This window comes from Urtica dioica, chromosome 11 (genome assembly GCF_054948205.1).
Source record: "Urtica dioica subsp. dioica isolate 48M chromosome 11, U.dioica_male_clone48M_v1_H2, whole genome shotgun sequence".
NCBI lineage: Eukaryota > Viridiplantae > Streptophyta > Magnoliopsida > Rosales > Urticaceae > Urtica > Urtica dioica.
In genome coordinates this window covers 4,564,907-4,586,571 of record NC_142766.1, presented here as the reverse complement: position 1 = coordinate 4,586,571, position 21,665 = coordinate 4,564,907, and the positions used below count along the sequence as shown (strand labels likewise).

General features: G+C 36.4%; 1 protein-coding gene across 2 annotated transcripts; it reads right to left on the bottom strand.

The window, feature by feature from the left end:
- Window positions 1-2,226: 2,226 nt before the first annotated feature.
- Window positions 2,227-10,150, bottom strand: LOC149380776 (putative E3 ubiquitin-protein ligase ARI7). Of its 2 annotated transcripts, XM_089630314.1 has the most exons (16): window positions 9,957-10,150; window positions 9,651-9,867; window positions 8,647-8,771; window positions 8,381-8,486; window positions 8,036-8,126; window positions 6,593-6,765; window positions 6,360-6,464; window positions 6,033-6,121; window positions 5,059-5,166; window positions 4,631-4,721; window positions 4,454-4,543; window positions 4,314-4,361; window positions 3,704-3,775; window positions 3,527-3,626; window positions 3,314-3,440; window positions 2,227-2,949 (listed from the first exon to the last, which is right to left on the bottom strand). In XM_089630314.1, the coding sequence occupies exons 2-16, from the start codon at window positions 9,834-9,836 to the stop codon at window positions 2,670-2,672; spliced, it is 1,791 nt and encodes a 596-aa protein (XP_089486440.1). In that variant the 5' UTR covers window positions 9,837-9,867; window positions 9,957-10,150; the 3' UTR covers window positions 2,227-2,669. The 2 variants fall into 2 exon arrangements, with proteins under 2 accessions (XP_089486440.1, XP_089486439.1); XM_089630313.1 differs by having other exon boundaries at window positions 9,651-10,150.
- Between the last annotated feature and the right edge of the window lie 11,515 nt (window positions 10,151-21,665).

Here is a 21,665-nt window from a genome sequence, read left to right as displayed (position 1 = left end):
GTGGACTATTTACTTAATAAAAGAAAAATGAGGCTAGGCTTTTGGGCTACTGATCTAATTTGCCTCATAATTTATTACCCAAAAAAAGGTTGTATTCTCTATATAATGAAGTTTATTAATTTTTCATTTTTATTCATTATAGTTTTAAAATATTAAATAATTTATTAACTAAATGTTACGCAGTTAGTAATTAAAAGACAAGTACATTATAGAATCTCATTTTAGACAAAGTTTCCAATATTTTTCTTAATAATAAGTCTTCAAGCTAACGTGGCAAATGTAACAGTTATTTTATACATAATATACCCTTATTAATCAAGTAATTTATAAAAGTGAAATTTGTTGTAACTAGCCAAGTTTGTCATTCTTATTGGGGAAATAACCCAAGTTTCATTTTATTAAGCAAATAGCTCATATTTTCGGCTTAGACCATAACGCCCTTGGTAAATTCGCGAATAGGTTAATTTAATTAACCAACTGGAGTGAGTTAGGTTAATTAATTAACTTATTGGTTGAATATTAGTTTAGGTTCTGATTTTTTTGTGAGTAAAGTTAATTTACTAAATGATTGAATTCGGAATTAGGTTAATTAATTGAATGCTTTGAATATCAATTGACTTAAGTTATAATTTTTGTAAATTTTTTGTGAATTTCAAATCATTCACGAATCAGTTAATTAATTAACCTAACTCACTCCAGTAGGTTAATTAAATTAACCGATTCGCGAATTTACAAAGTGCCTCTCCTCAATCCCCTCCATCACCGCCGATTTCTTCTCCGCCGCCGATTCCTCTCCCCCCGCCGATTTTCGAGTCAATCTGAGCCTAAATTTACTCACAAAAAAATTCAGAACCTAATCTATTTTTTTCAACCAATAAGTTAATTTAATTGACCTAACTCACTCCAGTAGGTTAATTCAATTAACTTATCGCGAATTGTTTCTTCTTCTCCACCTCCAGCGAACCCGAGGTTAGGGTTAGGTTTAGGGCTTTGCTTCGCCGTCGACTTCTGAGACCTCAGGTTCGATCGTGAAAGCAAGGCAGTGGAGGAGCCAAACCCTCTGCGCCATCTTCGAGAACGATTGGAAGAGCTCGGACGACTCGAGGCCGTCGCCGGAGAAATCTCCTGCGAGGACGAGCGTACGGACGTCAAGGCTTTCGGTGAGAGAGAGCTTCATCTTCGGGTGACGATCGAGAATCCTGACCTAGGTTTCGCCGTCAGATGCTCTTTCGCCGTCCTCGCCGATTTAACCTCCACGAATCTCGCGAAGAATCTCCCTCTGCCGCCGCTTCTCCTCCTCTGTCTCCGCCTCCGATGACGATCTCGAAACCCTCGCGCTGTGGAAACTGGGGAAACAGAAACCTTCGAAGATCTCCTTGGAGAGGAACGACTCCACGGCGAAATTCCGGTGTTCTTCCCGCCAGAGAACCGCCTGGCTAGGATTCCGATCGACGCGTGAACAGAGAGAGAGAGAGAGAGAGAGAGAGAGAGAGAGAGAGAGAGAGAGTTGTGTGAATAAAGGGTAATTTAGGTAGTTTAGATTAGTTGGGCTATTCCTTTAATTAAATGAAACTTTGGTTATTCTCTTAATATCAATAGGTTGATTTGGTTAGTTAGCAAAATAACCCTTTATAAAATTTAGAAATCAATTGATATTAGCTACTTCGGGCTAGGAGTCGGAGATCAAAGCTAGTCAAGCAGAGTAGAGCTGACTGAGCACAGCAGAGCTGGGCGATCTCCTCCGCCGCGGCGGCGATAAGCTACTTACGTTCGGTCTCAACTCACCAGCCTCCGCGAACACGAGACCTCGGAGTTACGCGAGGCAGTGAAGTCCTTCTCCGCTAAGCCTTCTCCTATGTGGCGGAGCTTAGAATCTCCGTGGAGGCTCACTCACGGGGATTATCCCTGTCGTGACCTTGTCGAGGAGATCAGTGAGAATTCGGAGTTCGTCAGCATGAGAGATTGCCTTTGAAGCCAGGGTGCGTCATCGTCGAAAATCATTTTGTAGCCAAAGATTGGCGGTGTTGATCGTCACGTTGGATTGTTACCACCCTAAATATTTAAAAACAACGGCTTCTATATACAAGTCAGCTACCTACATATTTCTATTTTAATGACACGAGTTCATGTAAGATTAGAAACAAAAGCACATCGAAATCCATTGCAATTCAATCAGTATCGATTCTAACTAAAAAGTTATGAACGTAAAATGATCAAGCAATCATGGATTTAGAGAAGAAAAAAAAATGTATAGTAGATTTACAACTTGGTCATTACTGAGATACGGTTAGAACTCATAGACCCGAGAACTCCGATATATCGAATTCAAAAGTATAGGCAGACTGATGACAAACAAATAAGGAGATAATCATATTTCGTGACTAAGATACATAATAAGAAATCTGTACGGCTGTTTCTCCCAAGTGCCAAGATTCCCATGAATTATCTGTTTTTCACTTATATTAACATTACACTATGCAACAACACGGATACAAATATTTGCAATATTTTGTCAGAAAAATACACCACCACCTGACAGATACCCAAGCTACCGTTTTCTTTTCTTTTCTTTTTCTTTTTTAATTCAGTTGTATATATCCGTATACCAGGCGTGTTCTCTCTTTGTTTGTGTGTGGAAGTAGTCGGGTAAAACAGCAGAGGAATGGAAGTTACCGGCGTTGGCGGCAAATCTGGCAGAAGGCAGCGGTGTTGACGTTTCCGAAGGTGCAATGCTGGCAAGACCAGTGGTTGGAGTCATCGTTATTTCTACCGGAACCGCTCGATCTTGATGACGTGGCCTTCCCTCTCCCACCTTTAACCTTGTTGGTTGTCCCTCCTCCTAAGCTTTTGGAGCCCGTGGTAGTTCTGCTACAATCTCCGTGCGAATCCACATCCGATAGTCCGTTCTCCAATGCCCGCACCAGATTCTCAAAGTAGTTGCGAGTCACGCTGTATATTTCAATAGAGTACAAAACAACACCATAGTCAGTTACTTGAAGATTAATTACTGGTTTAATTAATACAATAAAATATCTCATCTTTACAGTGATTAAATTACATAAGAAGAATATGCACTTCAAACGTTATTATTAATTTCTTTTAAAAAGATTCTATTAATTTCATTATCAAAAGAAGATTTTCATCTTATCTTAGCACATGGAGCACGGACATGGATTAACTAAGTTATAAAATTTATAAATAATTCAAAATGCGAGAATATTTGAGGCCTTGTTCAGTATATGGATTCACTAGACCTTGTAATGCAGTAAAATGATAAAGACAGAATGTTCTAGTGCAATTTCCATTAACCAACCTGGTCAATCCAGCAAGTTTTGTGCGAAACTCATTGAACTCTTTAGATGGGCCCTCTGCATTGAGGTATACATTTAGCTCCTTTTCAGCGCATTGATGAAGCCTTTCCAATCCAGATTCGGCCTCACCTACAAGAAGAAGCCATTACTAACGGGAAAAACGAGGTAAATATGATTAAATGGCTGAGCCATTTAAAGCTCCGAACACGAGATACCTTGCAAGTATTCAAAGAACTGTCTCTTAGCATGTTCATGCTCTGCTAAGTAATATCCGTATGCGTATGTCCATTTAAGAACTCGCCTACACTCGACTATCTGAGAAGAGAGATATGTACTGTAAGATCAGGGAATACTAAAAAAAGTTCCAGAAGTTCGAAGAGCGTATTGTATACCTGAAGCCATGCTTCTGTTATGAACTTCATTTGTGACTCAGGTTGGCTCTGTATTTCACTTAGCTTCTCAAGCTGTAAAGTTTAGAGATTCATCAATACTCTAGTTAACTAACAAACCAAAATAAATTGCCTCCGGGTGATAATAGACTGATCGAAGTAGGTGATTTAGAACTTTAACTCCCTCGAACAAAACTAAGCTAAAAGGAAAGAAAGTAATTGAAAGATAAACGGTACTACAGAAAGAATAAACAATACGGACTTGGCTCATACTGAAAGAAACTTGTTTTCAAAACATTGCACGGAAGTTGGTCTGTTAATTTCAGAAACTATTCTGACAGAGGACGAGCATTCTTTCAATTAATTTTCTTTTGAAAACCTTGGCTCCTAACTAAACCATGCAGAATCTTTCCTTTGAGAAGTGTAATAGCTTCAGATCATAAACATATAATCTCCATAAACATATAAATTGTGAATATGCCTATAAAGCAAGAAAACAGTGGGCGGTCAAAGATCGACACAATTATTATCGTAATCCATTTAAGTACACCGAAAGTCAGTTAGCCACATTGATTATAGTAATTCCACTATAACTGAAAAAATGGCTGCTTACATGAACACTCTGCATTTGCTGTAAATCGGCTAGTGCTTTTTGTCTAGACTGCAATTGGAAATGAAAATAATTTAATTTAAAAATAAAAATAAAAACTAAAAATATTGTTTTGAGTCGCATCGACAAGTCATATAACGCACCGATTGGTTGGTCGCCCATCTTTCATAATAATGAGTGTACCTCTCAAGAGAATTCTTTGCCATCTCTCTTCTTTTCTCTGCCTCGTCATACTGAAATTAAATTATTTAAAGAGTTCTGTTGTGAAACTAGGTTGACTTACACGCTGCTCTAAGAAACAAAACAGAATGTGTATATACCACTCCTTCTTGCTTTGCTGTTTCATAACGGTTGCACGCATAAAATCCACCAGTCCTCTCACCGTGGTCTGACCAAGCACCAAGGCAAAGCCTGCAGAGAATCAACCCAGAGCCAGTTGTAGTAGGATTCAGATAGCACAACCGAAAGAATGTCATATACTATTAACTTATCGGATCTCTCATCATAAAAAGTGAAGATATGGGGATAAATAACGATAAGCATAGAACAGTTAATATGGTAGGGATGCCCTTGAAATACCACCAGACCCCACTAGATATTTTAGAAAGAACACTAGTATTCCAGAAGAGCGTGTTCTGCCCTAATGATCAATTATAAAGTAAAATTACAAAAAAGTAAGAATGTACGTGAAATGTTCAATCTATGCATGTTTAAATCCCATAACTCTTACTCTTGGAGAACAGCTTACCAACAAAACTCAAATTTGCAAGGTGGAGTGCAAGTAATATGCATACATCCTTGGTTTTTCTCTATTGGCCGTTTGCACTTTGGACACGGTTTTGAATTGGCCAATATCCTAGACAACAAAGACAGGTGGTCAGAAGAGAGAAGTCTAACGAAATATCTTGTAAAGCTACAACATATCATGTAATCAAACCAGTAGGGAGTTGTACAATGCAACCACTGTTACTTTTTTTTCTAATTAGAAAGAACCTTCAATGGACCCATAAAAATGAGCTATTCGGGAGAAAAGATAAATTAATTAATTGAACAGCTTAAAGTGAAGTTCATAAATTTTAGCAGGAAAAAAATTGTAATGATTTTCTGAATTAGAGGTCACATGTTCAAACCCTGGGTGTTGAACAAAAACATTCACTCTACTGCTCCTAAAACCTGGTGTTGAGGCCACCTGAGGTTAAGAGGGATTTGTTTTCTTTTTACTTACAACTGGATTATATTACGCTAGACCAGTCTCTAAGGTCCGCATAGGAATATTGACTGACCTCCATACAACTAACAGATTGTTGCTCTATACAATCTACAAGTGATTTCATTTTATGGTAAGCTGTATGGTGTTAAATGAATCTTAAGAAGCTTGGCATAAAGCCATCGTAAAACACATTTATGCGAGGTAATTACTTTCAAGCATAATATATATCCGAGTTGTAATTTCAAATATAGTACTTTTTCATTTTTTTTTAAAAAAGATACAAACTTCATCGAAAAAAAGAACAAGTGAAATATAGAAGAGAACAATGCATCCATAAAAAAAAAAAATAAAAAAAAATAAAAAAAACATAAAATTGATTTTCCATATGATTAGTTAAACCAAACATGTTCAGACAACAATGAAATAGCCTTCAATTTTAGCAAATTTAAAATTCTTTTAAATTCGTTGGTAATATAAAAATTGACATAGCAAAAGCAAATGTTCTCTCGTACCAATTCATATTTTCAGACTCAGCACTGTTCTTCAAAACCCATTTTCCAACAGTACCGCAATCAACTGGACGGTGAGCCTCCTCGGTGCACTGCGGATTTGAAATTTTAATACCAGATTAACCCAATAACAATATAGTAAAGAGAGAGAGCATGACAGCCATGAATACACATGACATACCCTTGATTGTGAAAAGGAGATTAAATCTCTACATTGTGCTTAACTAACAGCAAAAGCAGAGTAAGGAAAGAAAGAGTATAACACTAACAAGTACACAAGGCATACCCAAGATATGCGAAAAGGAGATTAAACATCTACCGCATACTTACATTCCAGCAAAAGCTGTGTGAGCACCGACAAATAACATCATAGCTTCCACTGCCGAGAACAAAATCTACAGCATAGTCACAGCCTGGAGCAGGACACCATTTGGTCTGCAAATTTAAATAATAAATATGTAGACACTTCACGTAGGAAACCACCACTGGGCATAACATGAAAATTCGTAACTAAAAGAGGCAAGATGTAGAAATAGCTTTGTGAATATCATATGTTAACTTACTTTCCTGTTATCTTCAACATAAGATCTAATGAAATAACGCGAGTACTTCTCATTGTCTTCATCGGAAGCCAATTCTCTAATCATATTTTGACAAACAGCCGCAGTACATGACGGATCAGGACATCGCAACATTAAAGAGCCCGGACCATCATTGATAGACGTGCTGATGTAACCTTAAAACAAGAGAATGATATAAACATTAGACTTGAAAGGAATTACAATAAAAAAAAGACACATTTTTGGATCAGATATATGTATATATATACACACATACATATGCATAGAAGATATAATGAAATATGGCTGGAAAACATGTTGCACGTCTTTTGCGTTTTTTATTTTATTTTTATGTTAAATAATTTATACAGACTGCGTCATTTTTTATTTATGAGAAAGCAAGCAATACAATGTCAATTTAGAGTGTCCTATTCTACGGGTATATATTTAATTTTCTCACAATGCGGTATTCTTCTTAAATTCATATATATGGCAACTGGCAAGAACAGGAAGTGGAGAACTGCTGTAACCAACGTAGCTGTTGCTATTTCACGTAGTTACTAGGTTGGCGTAAAAGTCTGCATACGGCCTTGTTCCTATATGAGATTTTCTCAGCTCACGCACTTTGTAATCTATCTATTCAGCTTTGGCCGGGCTTCTACTTACCAATACAATAAACCAGTTTTTTTTTTTAGTTCAGAACACCACCACTATACAACGACATAGCTAATGTTGTCTAAACAGTTCTCAACTGAACCTTCTCTATCCTAAAAGATCAGCTTATTTCTCGGAGACGAAATACTCCAAAACTCTGTTAGAACGACCAAGTAAATGACTGCAGAGGCCTTCATCAGAAACCTAAACCACTCCTAGATGTGTAGATCTATTTGAGCAAACTAGCTGCATAAAAACAAATGACTTATGCTTACAGAATGATATTTACACAAGCAACACTGGTTGGGAGATATGGAGATTCCCCTACTTCTCTTCTGAGTAGCATCGAGTACTGACCCTTTTCAACAAAAGCAGAGAGCAAAAGAATGCAACCTTCAGTGGCACCTTGGCTTTCCACACTTTATTTTTTTAACTTTCCACACTTTCTCATAGACAGGAAAAAGGGAAACCTTAGTGCTCCAAGGACAAGGCAGAGGACAAAGACTTGACAGAAAAGAGATCCTAACCATAATGTGGCTCTTTGGTTGTTTGCTAGACTTGAAAATTTTCAGAATTTTAATTTATGTGATGTTGTTAAGGACTGGCCTAGCCTTACGAGGTTACGGACGCTCTGTCCTCATTGTTGTGTTTTATTATTTAGCATTATTAGCTTCAGTATCTATAAAATAAGGAGAAGAATCTTGAATAAGACATGGATGTTGAGCCTAATACCTGCACTGTCAAAACGAATTGATTCATTCGAGATAATAGTAATGAAGTATCGGAGCTAACCTTTCCAACATAAATCACAGAAAGGATGACCACAGGCAGCAGTACGGATCTTATTACAAGGAAAGATATCAAAACATATTCCACAGGTCAACTGTCAAAAGATAAGAACATCCAATTAAAACCTCATAATCATAGGACAGAAAATTCAAAGCTCGAAACACCACGCTGAAAATACTATTGGTACTTAGTAACATGAGTTCTCGAAAATCCAGCGGCGTAAAGCTTGAAATTCAGTACAAATACCAAAACCTACATCCTAAGGAAAATGTCTAACAAATACTTCTTTCGCATTTGGATGTCTAATTACTGAGTCTTCCATAAAGCAAATGCCTAACATATACTTACTTCTTTCGCATTTGGATGTTTAATTACTGAGTCTTCCAGAAAGCCCACTGCCCTGCGAACCCTTTCTTCATCTGCAAACCACTCATCATGTACTTTACTGACACTCCTGTTATATGAAAGAAGAATCGTGATAAGAACAACGCAGATAATAACGTGCATCATAACAATAACTCTTTCAAATTTGCGAACTTAATGTCAATTCAACAACAAAATTTTAAAAACTTGATTAGGTAATTTAATGCATCCAAACAGCCACACTATTTCACCAATTATAGTAACGAAGCAGTATGCTTGCTTGAGGCTTTGGAATAGAAAGCACAGTAGATATCCTTGCTGTATCATCGTCTTGGCGTTGCCGAATGTCCGCTTCAGTCAAAATGGTATAGTTTTGCTGTAAAGATTCCATGAACTTTGTCAGTAATAACAACAAAACTTTTGACACTGGCATTTGCATGCATTTCACCATAATTTATTTAAAAGTGTGCCCACTAAAATGGAGTCAAATGCATTAACAACTAACTGTAGACTAGGTGGACTCTGGCTTCTATACATTTTTTTCTTCATAGATGGAAACACAAAGCTAAAGTGAAAGAAAACTGAAAATCAACAGATACATATGGCGTAAAACATGGATCACCCAAGTCTTAAAGCACACATTTGTAGAGAGATGTAACACCGTAGATCTTCAACACTTTAGTCCTTTTCAAAAAATTCACCCGAAGATTAAACACTCAAAAACAATGTTACATCAAAAACTCTGCTTCACAAACTAGCAAAGCATTGCATCTCCATCAGAAATACATACCACGGTAAGATTAACTGATTCTTCGAGGGAATTGGTTGTGAAAGCAGGCATTTTTTAGGATCGTATTTTTTTTTATCTATAAATCTCCATTTTCTTGAGCACTACATCCCATGTAATGATTACGTTGTTACATAAGCAAACCAAACACCAGAAAAAATCCGAAACTAAGTCCTAATCATCTCTGCAAAAATAACCACTCTTTGCAAACAGTGTTACAATGATGAACAAAAATCAAAGAAGAAATAACCAAAGTTAGGAGACAAGAGGAAGATATTCCAACAAATCCACGTCATATGCGATACATCATAGCTATAGAAGTAAATACTGATAAGGTCAATCCAAGCATCAAAACCACCATTACGTATCTAAAATAACGGAAAAGGGGAAATTCGAGCTCAAAATCAACATTTTCATCAAAGAAAGACTTGTGCTTTCCTAGAATTATGGATACAGTCGACCACCGACCTGGTACCAATGCGAAATGACATCGGAATCGTCGGAATCGTTGTCGATGAACTCGTAATCAGCGATTTCGGCTTCGTCGCTGTCGAGAGCCGCGACAGCGTCGTCATCGCCGCCGCTGTAAAAGTGTTCGTCGTCATCGTCGTCGTCGTGGGCGTCGTGCATGTCGAACTCGTCCTCCGAATCCATCCAAATCGCTCGCTTGCCCGATCAAGAAACCCTAACCAGACCAGAACACGGGAAAAGAAAGAAATGATTTTTTTTCTGATCAGACCAATTGTTGGGGAATAAAGGGGATATGGTAGATACAAATCGAGAGGCTTAATTGGGTACAAAATGAGAGGGATTGTTTCCCTAGTTCCTTCTAGCTGGCCTATGGGAAGAAGAAAAGAACATGAAGAATTCTCTTCTTCGGTAGAGAAAAAGTATGCCTCTCTCTCTCTCAATAAGAAGTTGAAGGAAAGAAAAATATTGTTGGTTAAATTTCCATTGAAGTTCTTTATCCGAATTATTAGATCACTTATTGAGTAATGGTGGTTTATGGATAAATTTGTCTATTATTTGTCGTCATCGTGAGAGAAGTAAATGTTAGAAATACCAAATATTTAACAACTCGTAATCTGCCGAATTAGGCTTGTTTAGCTAATCAGTATTGGACACTTTTGAGGGTTTAAAATGAACACTCTAATTCTGTTGTAAAGAAATGAAATATTGTATTTGAAAAAAAAAATTATGACTTATTTATTTAAAGCTAGTATGTTGATATTTATTTATAAATTTTAATATTATATTGGGGCTTAATAGGACATTAGAAATATCTCTAAATACCCTCCAATAGCTGCCCTTTGTTTGGAGTTGGAGTCTTAATACTTGCCATGGGGTTAACCTTAGACTAAAGCCGTCAATTGGGTCGGACCGCTCGTGGGCTAACCCGTTCAACCCTCTTTTTTAGAGATTTTGGACCGGCCCGATCTTTTTTAGAAAAGAGACGGGCCAAACCGAGCTTCATGAAAGGCCTGGGTTGGGCCTGAGGTATAGGCCCTCAACTCCGGTCCGACTCGGATCCTCATAAAAGTCCAACCCGGTCCCGGCCCCGGCCCGGACCCTAATTAGGTCCAGTTCAGGTCCAATCCTTTTTAAATAGGGAAAATATCATGAGTATCCCTCGTGTTTAATCGAAATGCAAGATTTATCCCCTCTATTTCTAGAAATATCAGACATATCCCTTCAGTTTAATATAAATGATATATACATCTCCTAAAAATGTTATATTACAAATATCACCCTTTTTGTTTATTTTTTACAAAAAAATAATTTGAACTCCCTAAAATACCCTTAATGAAATAATTTTTTATTTTCTATTCTATAAAAAAAATTAAATTAAAAAATTTCTTTATAAAAAGTTAAGGATTTTTTTTATAAAGAGAGATTTTGATTTTTTTTTAATAAAATAGTAAATACATATTTATTCTATTAAGGGTATTATGGGGAGTTCAAATTATTTTTTTGTAAAAAATAAACGAAAAGGATGAGATTTGTAATATAACATTTTTTTAGGGGAGGTATATGTCATTTATATTAAACTGAAGGGATATATCTGATATTTCTAGAAATAGATGGGAGAAATCTCGCATTTCGATTAAACACAATGGATACTCCTGATATTTTCCCTTTTAAATAAAATAAATATTTTTATTTTTAAAAATTATGTTTTTATGTACAAAAAGTAGTTTTGACAAATAAATTTAAGAATTAATGACATTTTTGGCCCCTCGTCTTTGACCTCTTTAACACCTTGGTCCCTGATTAAAAAAACTTGCAGTCTTGGCCCATTATGATAGTCATTTTTTCACTTTTAGTCCTTCTGTTAAAAAAACCGTCAAAACAGATGAAAAATGGATCATGTGCGTATCACGTGCCTTTTAAATGAGGACAAAATCGTAATTTAATAATAAATTAAAAAACAAATCATATTACAATTAAAATTAATAAAATAAAAATAAATAAAAATAAGAATTCTAAAAATAAAACAAATCATCTTCTTCTTCTCTCTCTCTCTATATACGTTTTCTTTCTCTTATCTTCCTCTCCTTCTTCTTTCGCTCAAGATCCGACCGATCATCACCACTACCTCTCCTTCCTCATCTTTCTTTCTTCTTCTTCTTCTTCAGTCACGCGCGCCATCAACCGAGCTCGACTGTGTCGCGCGTCCGCCGAGGCCGAGAGAGATCGCCGCGAGCCACCAAGGACCGCCGCCGAGGAAAAGACACCGGGAAAGAGAGAGAGATCGCCGCGATCCACCAAGGACAGCCACCAAGATCCGGGATCGCTGTCCATGAACCCCCGAGACCCGTCTCTTACGCGCGCTCTGACCGAGAAGAAGCAAACCGCCGCGTGTCTCAGGAGCTCCGGTGAGCAACTCGGACGGTGAATAGAGGAAGTAGTTCATCTGGGTACTTGATTCCTCAAGCTTGGTACATAATTTCTCTCTCAGTTAAGGATTCCGAAAATTAGGGTTTGAGATTGTGAACTTGGGGCTTTTCAGCTCTGAGCATTGATTGATGGTATTGAGGTGTTTGTGGAATGGTTTGTGCTCGGACCTGTGATGGATTTCGGATTTTTGATGAATTTTGTCTCTGAATGTTTTGTTTGGCCGTGTGTATTGAAACTAAGATTTATGAATTTCTTCACTGTTAGTCTCGTGGCTTCTATCTTGTTCAGAATCGTTGGTCAATGGTTAAACTTGTTGTGATTTGATATTCGATGATGATTCGGAATTGTGGACGTGATTTATTCGAGTTTCTGTTTGATTTGGTCGACAATAATCATGCTCGGTGTTCGATTTCGGTGTTCGGTTTATTGTGTATATCATTATAATTCAAATAAAGTTGGTCAATAAAGTTTTCCAATTATTTATTTATTTATTTATTTATCTATTAACAATAATTAGGAAGTATAATAGTTAATGGTATTCTGATAATTTCCTTTTTTTTGTTTTGCACGTGAGAATTTTCAGTCAATTTTAACAACAATGTTAACAGAAGGACTGAAAGTGAAAAAATGACTATCATAATGGGTCAAGACTGCAAGTTTTTTTAATCAGGGACCAATGTGTTAAAGAGGTCCAAGACGAGGGGCCAAAAATGTCATTAATTCTAAATTTAATTTTATATTAATGATATAAATGTTTTTTTTACTCACATTGATTTCGTGATGTTTTAATTTATTTTCCTTATAAACACATTGAATATTATTTTATTAGCGAAAACACATTAAATAATCCTTTAAAAAAAAGATAAAAATAATCCTCTACACATATTTACCTGATGTGCGACTATGATACTGAAACCAATGAAGAGTCGGCCGCCAATGAGCATCCAGACCAGCTGGGCAAAGCCAAGCGCGCCGACAAGGAAAAGGACCCAATCGAAGAACATGGACCGTTCTCGTCCAAATCAGCTAGTGACGTAGCTAGCCACCAGTGAAGAAACAAGCACCACCAGGTAAAGCAACGACGTGAACAGTGTCAGTTTCAAGACGTGAACAATGGTACGCGTTGAACAATGGTACGCGTTGACAACAGACCTTCGGATTTGTAAGTAACTAGGCCACTTTAAACATGTGATTTTGGATCTAGCCTATGTTTGACAATTTTTAGGGATATAGCCAAATGGCTTATGTGGCAATAATTAAAGTCTGATTTGCCCTTATTTATTAACAAATTCGTCACTTTCTCTCTCCTATTTTTTTCAAATAATTTTTTTTGCATCAAAACTTCAAAAATTCGTATATTTCTCACACGAACTCGAAATTGAGTGATTTCAGATCCTACAAATTCGTGGCGTCGAGATCTTCAAAAATAGACCCATTGTGTTTGATGAAAAATTATGTTTAATGCATCATAGTTACATTTCCATTTATTTTTTTGATAATTTCAAAAATTTTCAGTTATTTCCATATTTAAGGTAGTAATGTGATTTTTCTACATCTATGGTATTAAACATGATTTTTCATCAAACACAATGGATCTATTTTTGAAGATCTCGGCGTCACGAATCCGTAGGATTTGGAATCACTCAATTTCGAGTTCATATGAGATAGATATGGTTTTTTGAAGTTTTTATGTAAAAAAAATGTAGGAAAAAAATATGAGAGAGAAAGTGACGAATTTGTTAATAAATAAGGGTAAATCAGACCTTAATTATTGCCACATAAGTCTGTTGGCTATTTCCCTAAAAATTGTGAAACATAGGCTAAAAACAAATTTCATAGTTTCATTTTGGCTACAAAAAAGGATTCATCGAAGTGACACCACCTAAAACAAAACAAATAATCATTATTAGTGTTAGAAATACACAAATGAGAAAGTAAGTTTCTATGTTATAATAGAAAGCAAGTGTGTTGTACGGACCTGAGTTTCCGATGTCGTAGGCATGTTTTTTCTTCTTAATAACTCCTGTTTGACATATATAAACAAAATATTAATATATATATATATATATATATATATATTAAATTATCTAAGAGTATATCATTTAATGGAATTAATAACAAAATCTTCGAAATAAAGTGAAAATTTTCAATTTTTTCCGATGTCGTAGGCATATTTTTTCTTCTTAATAACTCCTGTTTGACATATATAAACAAAATATTAAAATATATATATATATATATATATATATTAAATTATCTAAGAGTATATCATTTAATGGAATTAATAACAAAATCTTCGAAATAAAGTGAAAATTTTCAATTTTTTGAAAAATTGACGAACACAAAACAAATTTTCACAAAAAAAAAAAAAAAAAAAAACTAAAGATATTTTAGATTTCTTACATACCTGAAAGCTTAATTTCCTAATATGTCCAACATGAAACTTTTTTTTATATTGGAATGTCTAACGAAACTTTGATTTTCAAATGTGAGGTTACATATTTATTAAATTTTCCTTTTATTATCAACCCATTATCTCTGCTGAAGGATACACTTATTATATTCCAAAAACAGGATTGGAATACTCTTACCGATGCCGTATCGGGACTCAAATTTTGATGGGTTACCGGGAGATACCCTTGGTTTACTAAGGTAGCTAGTGAGGGTAAGTGTAAACCATTTTCGGTTAACTTACCGTTATCGATGTAGTTTACCGTGAAATACTAGACTTACCGAGAGGGTATACAGTGAACAAATTTTTATTAAAATGCATACATAACATAAGATAAAAATGAAAATAGTCTACAATATCTTCATTACATAAACCATATGAAATAGTTCAACACAAACCTAATAAAAATAATACAATATAAAAACACACCAAAATGAAAAAGATCAACACAATCCACCAAATAACACATTTCAACAAAAACAACAACTAATACAATGACTACTCCGGCAGTATCCCCCGGCTAATGGTCGTACAATAATCATATCAACTCAAGTAATGAGAATATGCACTTTGGTCCATTTCTAAATGATAGTCGTATTCCCACTGAGTCATACAAGTAGAGAAAGATTATGCAAGATAACTTTGTTGCGGTCGGACTGAGGTAATGATAGGAGGTGGTGGTGCACAATACTCGTTGTTGTAGTAAGATGAAGATCCTTCATAATACGGGTACGACTACTCCGTATCTTGAGGAGTAAGTACTACCGATCTGAAGTTGTTGGACAAGTAATCAACGTCATTGCTAAAAATAAATGGCATGGCATCATTCATACATCTGTCGTGACCGCGCCCATTGTTAGGGATTATTGTCAACGAGAAGATTTATTTGTAATATTCGAGACGCTGAAATCATCAATAAAATTAAGTTACGACATTTTATCTATGTGAATTGAAAGCTTTATATCTATTATTGATTTATCAACATTCATCTAATCCTTAGTCTCCGTATCAAATGTAATTACATGTTGGGCATCTAAGTTCGGGCGGTGAACAAAAACTTGGTTTGTGATTGATCCATGTCTGGATAACTGGATCTAAAATGACATATGTGAAACACAAGTGAAGGTTGATCACTTGGGGGTATCATTCTACATAGGTGATCTATGTACGGCATGGACAGACTTTGGTTGTTGATGTGTCATTTAAGGGACCGTTACGACACACTATCCATATCGCTATGATAGCCACAATGAGACTTAGTCTAAATCCTAAAGTAATCACAGACTTATAGGTTGTATTACCGAGCTCTTTGACTCATTCATTAATGGCTACTTGCAGATGCCTAAATAATTATGTCTTGAAAATTTGGGATATGATCTGAGCGGAAAGTGATTCACACATATGGAATCCAGCTTTCGTGAAAGAAGGTCAATGCTCACTCACCTAATGGTTGATTCCATAACCGATTGATCGTATGCACTTTCGTAGTTAGTACATACGGAAGAATCTTTCGTTAGGGAAACAACGTCGTTTAGGGCTTATATGTATAAAAAATGTATAACAAAATATTTGACCCTTCTCGATACAGGTTGAACTTGGATAATTAAACTCATGAACTGACTATATCAATGGACACTCCTACGATGAGTAAAATATAATTCTAGTAATAAAAAGAGTGCAGTCTCGACTCATGTTGTGGAGTGGCGCCGAGATTGATGAATTGTTTAAATATGATAAATTACTTTTTTTTGTCTATTTATTCGGATTTGTGTGAGCTTGTATTACTAGGTCCATAGTCCTCGAGTCAGCTCTGATAAAGATGAATAAGAACTCTCAAATAATAATAAGATTTATTAATTACAATCTCACAACTGTAAATTGTCTAGCAGCATTCATTCGAAAAATTGTTTTTGCCGAGTTAATTATTTATGGTGGAATTAATTAATTATTGTTGGATCAAATAATTAATTGATTAAATTGAATTCTAAGTTGGGCATCTTGGACACTAATAAATTTGAAATTCCTAGGCCCAATACCAGCTAAGATGGGCGCCTATTTTGGGTAGTAATTACCCAATGTTCGCTCTTTAATTAGTTGCTAAATTTGTGGACAGATAATCATGTAACTAAATAACGAAAAGAGAGAATGATAATGGATGAGATATTCTATCACCATTAAATAAGGACATAAGATATTCTCCTTATAAACTCTCATAAATGGTTTCCTTATATTATGGAAAGAAATAAAGAAAATTTATTACCAATATATTGATATGATGGTTTAGAGAGAAAATAGGAATTAGGGCCAAGATCCAATGGATCATAATTGACCATATATAAAAAGAATGAATAAAAGAATTAAGGAAACAATATTATTTCTTTAAATATATTTTCTACAACTGTAAATAAGAACATGGGAGAGGATCAAAACCCACTCGAAAAAAAAGCAATTTCCGCCCCTCTATCTCTCTGTGTGGAATTGGAATTGCTCTGTCTCCCTCTCCCTTGGAACTCGTGATTCGAATCTCAAAAACAAGATCACGACCCGAACCCCTAATTCAGAGATCATCGTGAGATAACGAGTGTGCCCACACTTTCTTTTTGTTCATTCGGAGATTATGGCTTGGAATACTACGGTATCATCCTTAGAGATCCAAAAGACGAAGATTCTACCGTCATTGCTAGTGTTTCAGAAATAAGAAAGAAGATCCTAATCCACAAAGCTTGAAGATCGAGTACTTGGAGCTCATAATTGGATCATTAAGAACTCGAGCAAAGAATCTGTAGTAGAATGTTAAAGACGTAAGTTTTCAGAAAATCTCTTCTCTACTATTATCGCTTGGTTGAAATGCTAGCTACTCTTATTATTCAATTTGAAAATCTAGATTGTACTAATATAATCGTAAAATTAATTGGCTCGTGTAGCACATTTTTTTTTCGCACAGTTATAGGGATACATATCCCACCACCCAAACCCGAGTAAAAAAATGTAGGGTGAAAACGATTATAGTCCTCATCCGTTGGTATGTATCAAGGCCCATAGGAACCTCCACGTCTACGACCACCATCACCATTACACAAACCTCCACCCCCATCACCACCACCACTATAGGAACCTTGATCATCACCACCACCACCATAGGAACCTCGATCATCACCGCCACCACCTCCTCCGGAACCTCAACCTCTACGCCCGCCATTTGAATCAGCACTGTCACCAGATCCGCGTTGAGGAATGACTTCCTCGGACATCACGCGCTCTGGATCAACTCCAAGATGTCGAGCCGTCTGGTTATACGATCAACTGTAATAGATAACTTAAATATGACTATAAATACGTAATAATAAATCTCAATAAATAACATACTTACAAAATTATATATCTCTTCCAAGTAAAGCCCCATCTAACTCCAGATACAAGGTATTAAACACTTTGTGACAGACACCATATGCGTATTATCCGTTACAATGTCCGAATCATATTGCAACTTTAAATTGAGAAAGAAAGTTGCAAAACAAGTACGTTTTAATAAAAAGTAAAATGTCAATGAATAAATTATTTGCGATAATAAGTTTACCTCCACGATGTCTACAACCCATTTTTTGCCATTGAGCGCGGACAACTTCTTCTTCATCTCATGGAACACGTAACTTCAGCGTCCACCAATCAAAAAGTGGTGTATATAGACTAAAAAATTGCACATAACTCATCGACAGATTGGCGAAACCTCGGGTTAAAAAAAGTATCGGTGATGGATTTATTGACAGGTGTGGTGCTCAATTTTAAGTCTTCCCCAACATTAACTACTGAACAACGTCCTTAATGGAGCCTTTTTCTCTCGGAGACTTCTAGAGCGAGATAGTTTGTTGCAAACTTTGTTGCCTCAGGACGGACAATTTCACCTCGGGCCGCCTCCTATAATTTGGACAACACCAAGCTGTGGTTGTAGATAAACTTCGTTGCTTCCCTTGTTGCTTTGATTGTCCCCTTAACCATGTCTCTCTTCCCAATATCTTCAAACATCATATCCAAACAATGCGAAGCCGTATCAATTTCATACCAGCACTCTTGTAATTTGATCCGTTGTCGGTCATAATTTGAACGATAATGTGTTTTCCGACTTCTTTCATCACATCCTTCAATATTGAATATAGATGTAATTTGCTCTCTTCAGATTCTTCGACGCATCAATGGACTTTAAGAACACCATTGCACCAACACAATACACCATGATGTTGATGATGCTGAACCTGGTCGGCCTCGTCCAAACATCAGTTAATATGGTGCATCCATACGTCTTCCACCGCTTCTTTTGTTCTTCAACGAAGTTCTCCGCATTTACAACCTCCATGTCGAGGTACTTGTGAACTTCATACGATGATGGCAGAGAAACCTTTGGACCTGTAGTATAGATGAACATCACATTAAAAAAATACAAATGGAAATATGCAATACAATAAGTGATGAGGATTACCTAGATCTTGAGCAGTCACAATCATATTTTTGAATTCATGAGAGTTAACCTTACTCACAGGTACGTGCTGATGAATAATGAATTTGGTTATAGCTCTTTCGAGCCACGCCTTTTTCCTCAGGTTCACCATCTCGTTAACTCTTGGTTGTCTCGCACTGGGATACTTATATAACGAGGGAGCCGCAGGTGGAGGTTTTGCACCCGAGCCTCCCCCCGAGACCTGATTGAAACCGTGCTTCCCATTCAGTCCATGCCGCTTCTTGTCGTGACCTCTTCATCGCTGCTCGTAGTTAGGCTTCGTATTCAGGATCCTCTTCATCATCGTTATTGCAAATGGGTTTATTGAAGGTCTTGCAAATAATTTTGTCCAAGGTATGTTTCTGATTTTTCTTCTGCACATTACCATGGATTAAGGCTCTTATCTCCTCCATCACCTCTAGATGGACTTTATCACACATCTTCTCATTCTTCTGAGCGTCCATATGTGTCGGGTGATTTTTCACTACGGTGATACCGCCTCCTCCCATCGTATGACGATAGAAAATACAAGTGTCAACACTCGACTTTTCCAAAACGGGCGTACAATACTTCCTTGCTGGGTCAGGTATCGCCATTCTTCAAATTTACAAATAACACATAAAGTCATAAACACAAACACACAACTCATATACCACATAAACACATATACACATATTCATAATTTCATACAACACATAAAGTTATAGTTCATAATTTAAATTTTATCAATTTTGGATTTAATCTATATAAAAACACTAGAATAAAATATTATCAACATACCATTTAATTAAAATTATATCAATTCCGAATTTTATAAAAAAAAAAAAATTGTCAACAACATCAAATCTAATGAATAATCATGTAAAAAACCAAGTAATCAAACATAAACACTAACAATACACAACAAATTTCATCGGAAAAAAAAACACTTTCAAATTCGAAGCTCTAAATTTGAATCTAACAAAAAAGTATAAAATCCGGATACAAAATTTACATTTGAGCAATAATCTTATTAAAAACTAAGAAATCAAGCTTGGACATCAAAAACTCAAATCAAATTTAAAAAAGGGCACTGTAGCAAAATAGCCAATTTGAAACTATAGATTTTGTTTTTAGCCTATGTTTCATAACTTTTAGGGGAAATAGCCAACGTGCTTAGGTGTCAATAATTAATAGACTAATTTGCCATTTTACTTGATCAAATGGAAATAATGAATATAATTATATTAAATAATAGGCAATAACAATATAAAATAACAGACAATTTCAAAATTGTTACACGTAGCCTTTAACCTCTAACAAATCTCAACAAAATATTTTATCAAAGATGTCATTAATCACGCGGCGCGCTAATCTAGAACGGCTCACCAAGACTGACGTTACTATTGGAAACCTGTCAACACAGATAATAAACGTAAATTACTGGAAATTATCTCATTCTCCACATTTAAGTAATTTGAATGGAAATAAATGGAAATAACTGTAAATAAATCATCTGTACCTCGTCGGTGAACTTCCTGATCCCGAATCGCAGAGCTTCGCCAGAGCCGGTGCCTCCGTCAAGCCCCGAGATCTCTTCGGCGCGCTTCGTCAGCAAATCGCAGAGCTCGAGCTAGAGCCGGTGCCTCGTCTTCCCTTTCACGGACGAGAACCCGTCGTCGTTGAGGACTCCGACGAGCCGCTCCGCCGCCTCATGGAACAGCCCCGCCGAGAGCAGAAACTCGATGAAAGTTCTCGACGTGGGTCGGGTCGAACATGAGCTATCGCCGGAAGACTCGCAGAGACGTGTCGGAAGGGACTCCGGGGAGGGAGACCAGGGCGACATAGGGTCCCCAGACTCGGTCGGCTGGGTCACGGGATGGCTCGGAGGGCTCGGTCGAAGGCTCGGCGGGAGAGGAGAACGTGGAAGAGGAAAGAAAGATAACGTGGTTAAAAAAACCAGATCTATTTTGTGGAGATAGAGAGAAAAGAACGTGGAAGAGAGAGAGAATGTAGATTCAAATATTTGGTAACCACCTTCTACAAAATAGGAATTTAACATGTACAAAAAAAGGAAAAAAAAAAAAACTACTTTAATTATTGAAGGACAAAAAAGTAAAAAAATATTTTGCCACGTAATACGTTTGGTTATTTCCCTAAAAATCTCAAAACATAGGCTAGATCCCAAACCTAATATTATAGGTGGCTTAGTTACTTAGAAAACTCTTTAAAAAACAACAACAAAATATAACCTATTTCTAAAATTTGTCGAGATTCAATAATTTATCCGAACTCGTGAGAGTTTCAATATTCAATTATAGCGTGCCGGAAAACTGAAAAAACAGGCGGGCAGTGGCAAGAAGATGTGAAAATCCTTCAGCAAGCTGACGAAAAATGTACCCTAGATTTCGACATGAATGCTGAAAATGAGCTCGAGTTTTGTTTTTATACCTTGATTTTTGTTTAAAAATACACTGAACTACGCTGGTACTTCTGAACCGGGAGCCGAGTCACTTACCGTCCGGTTTTGACCGGTTCTCAGAAAATCTACTGGTTTTGTACGGAATCGTGCCGGTACCCCTCCCGAACCCAGTTTTCGGACGGGAACCGGACGCGAACCCCGGAATTTAAAACCCTGTTCCAAACCCGTCCTTAGGGTTTC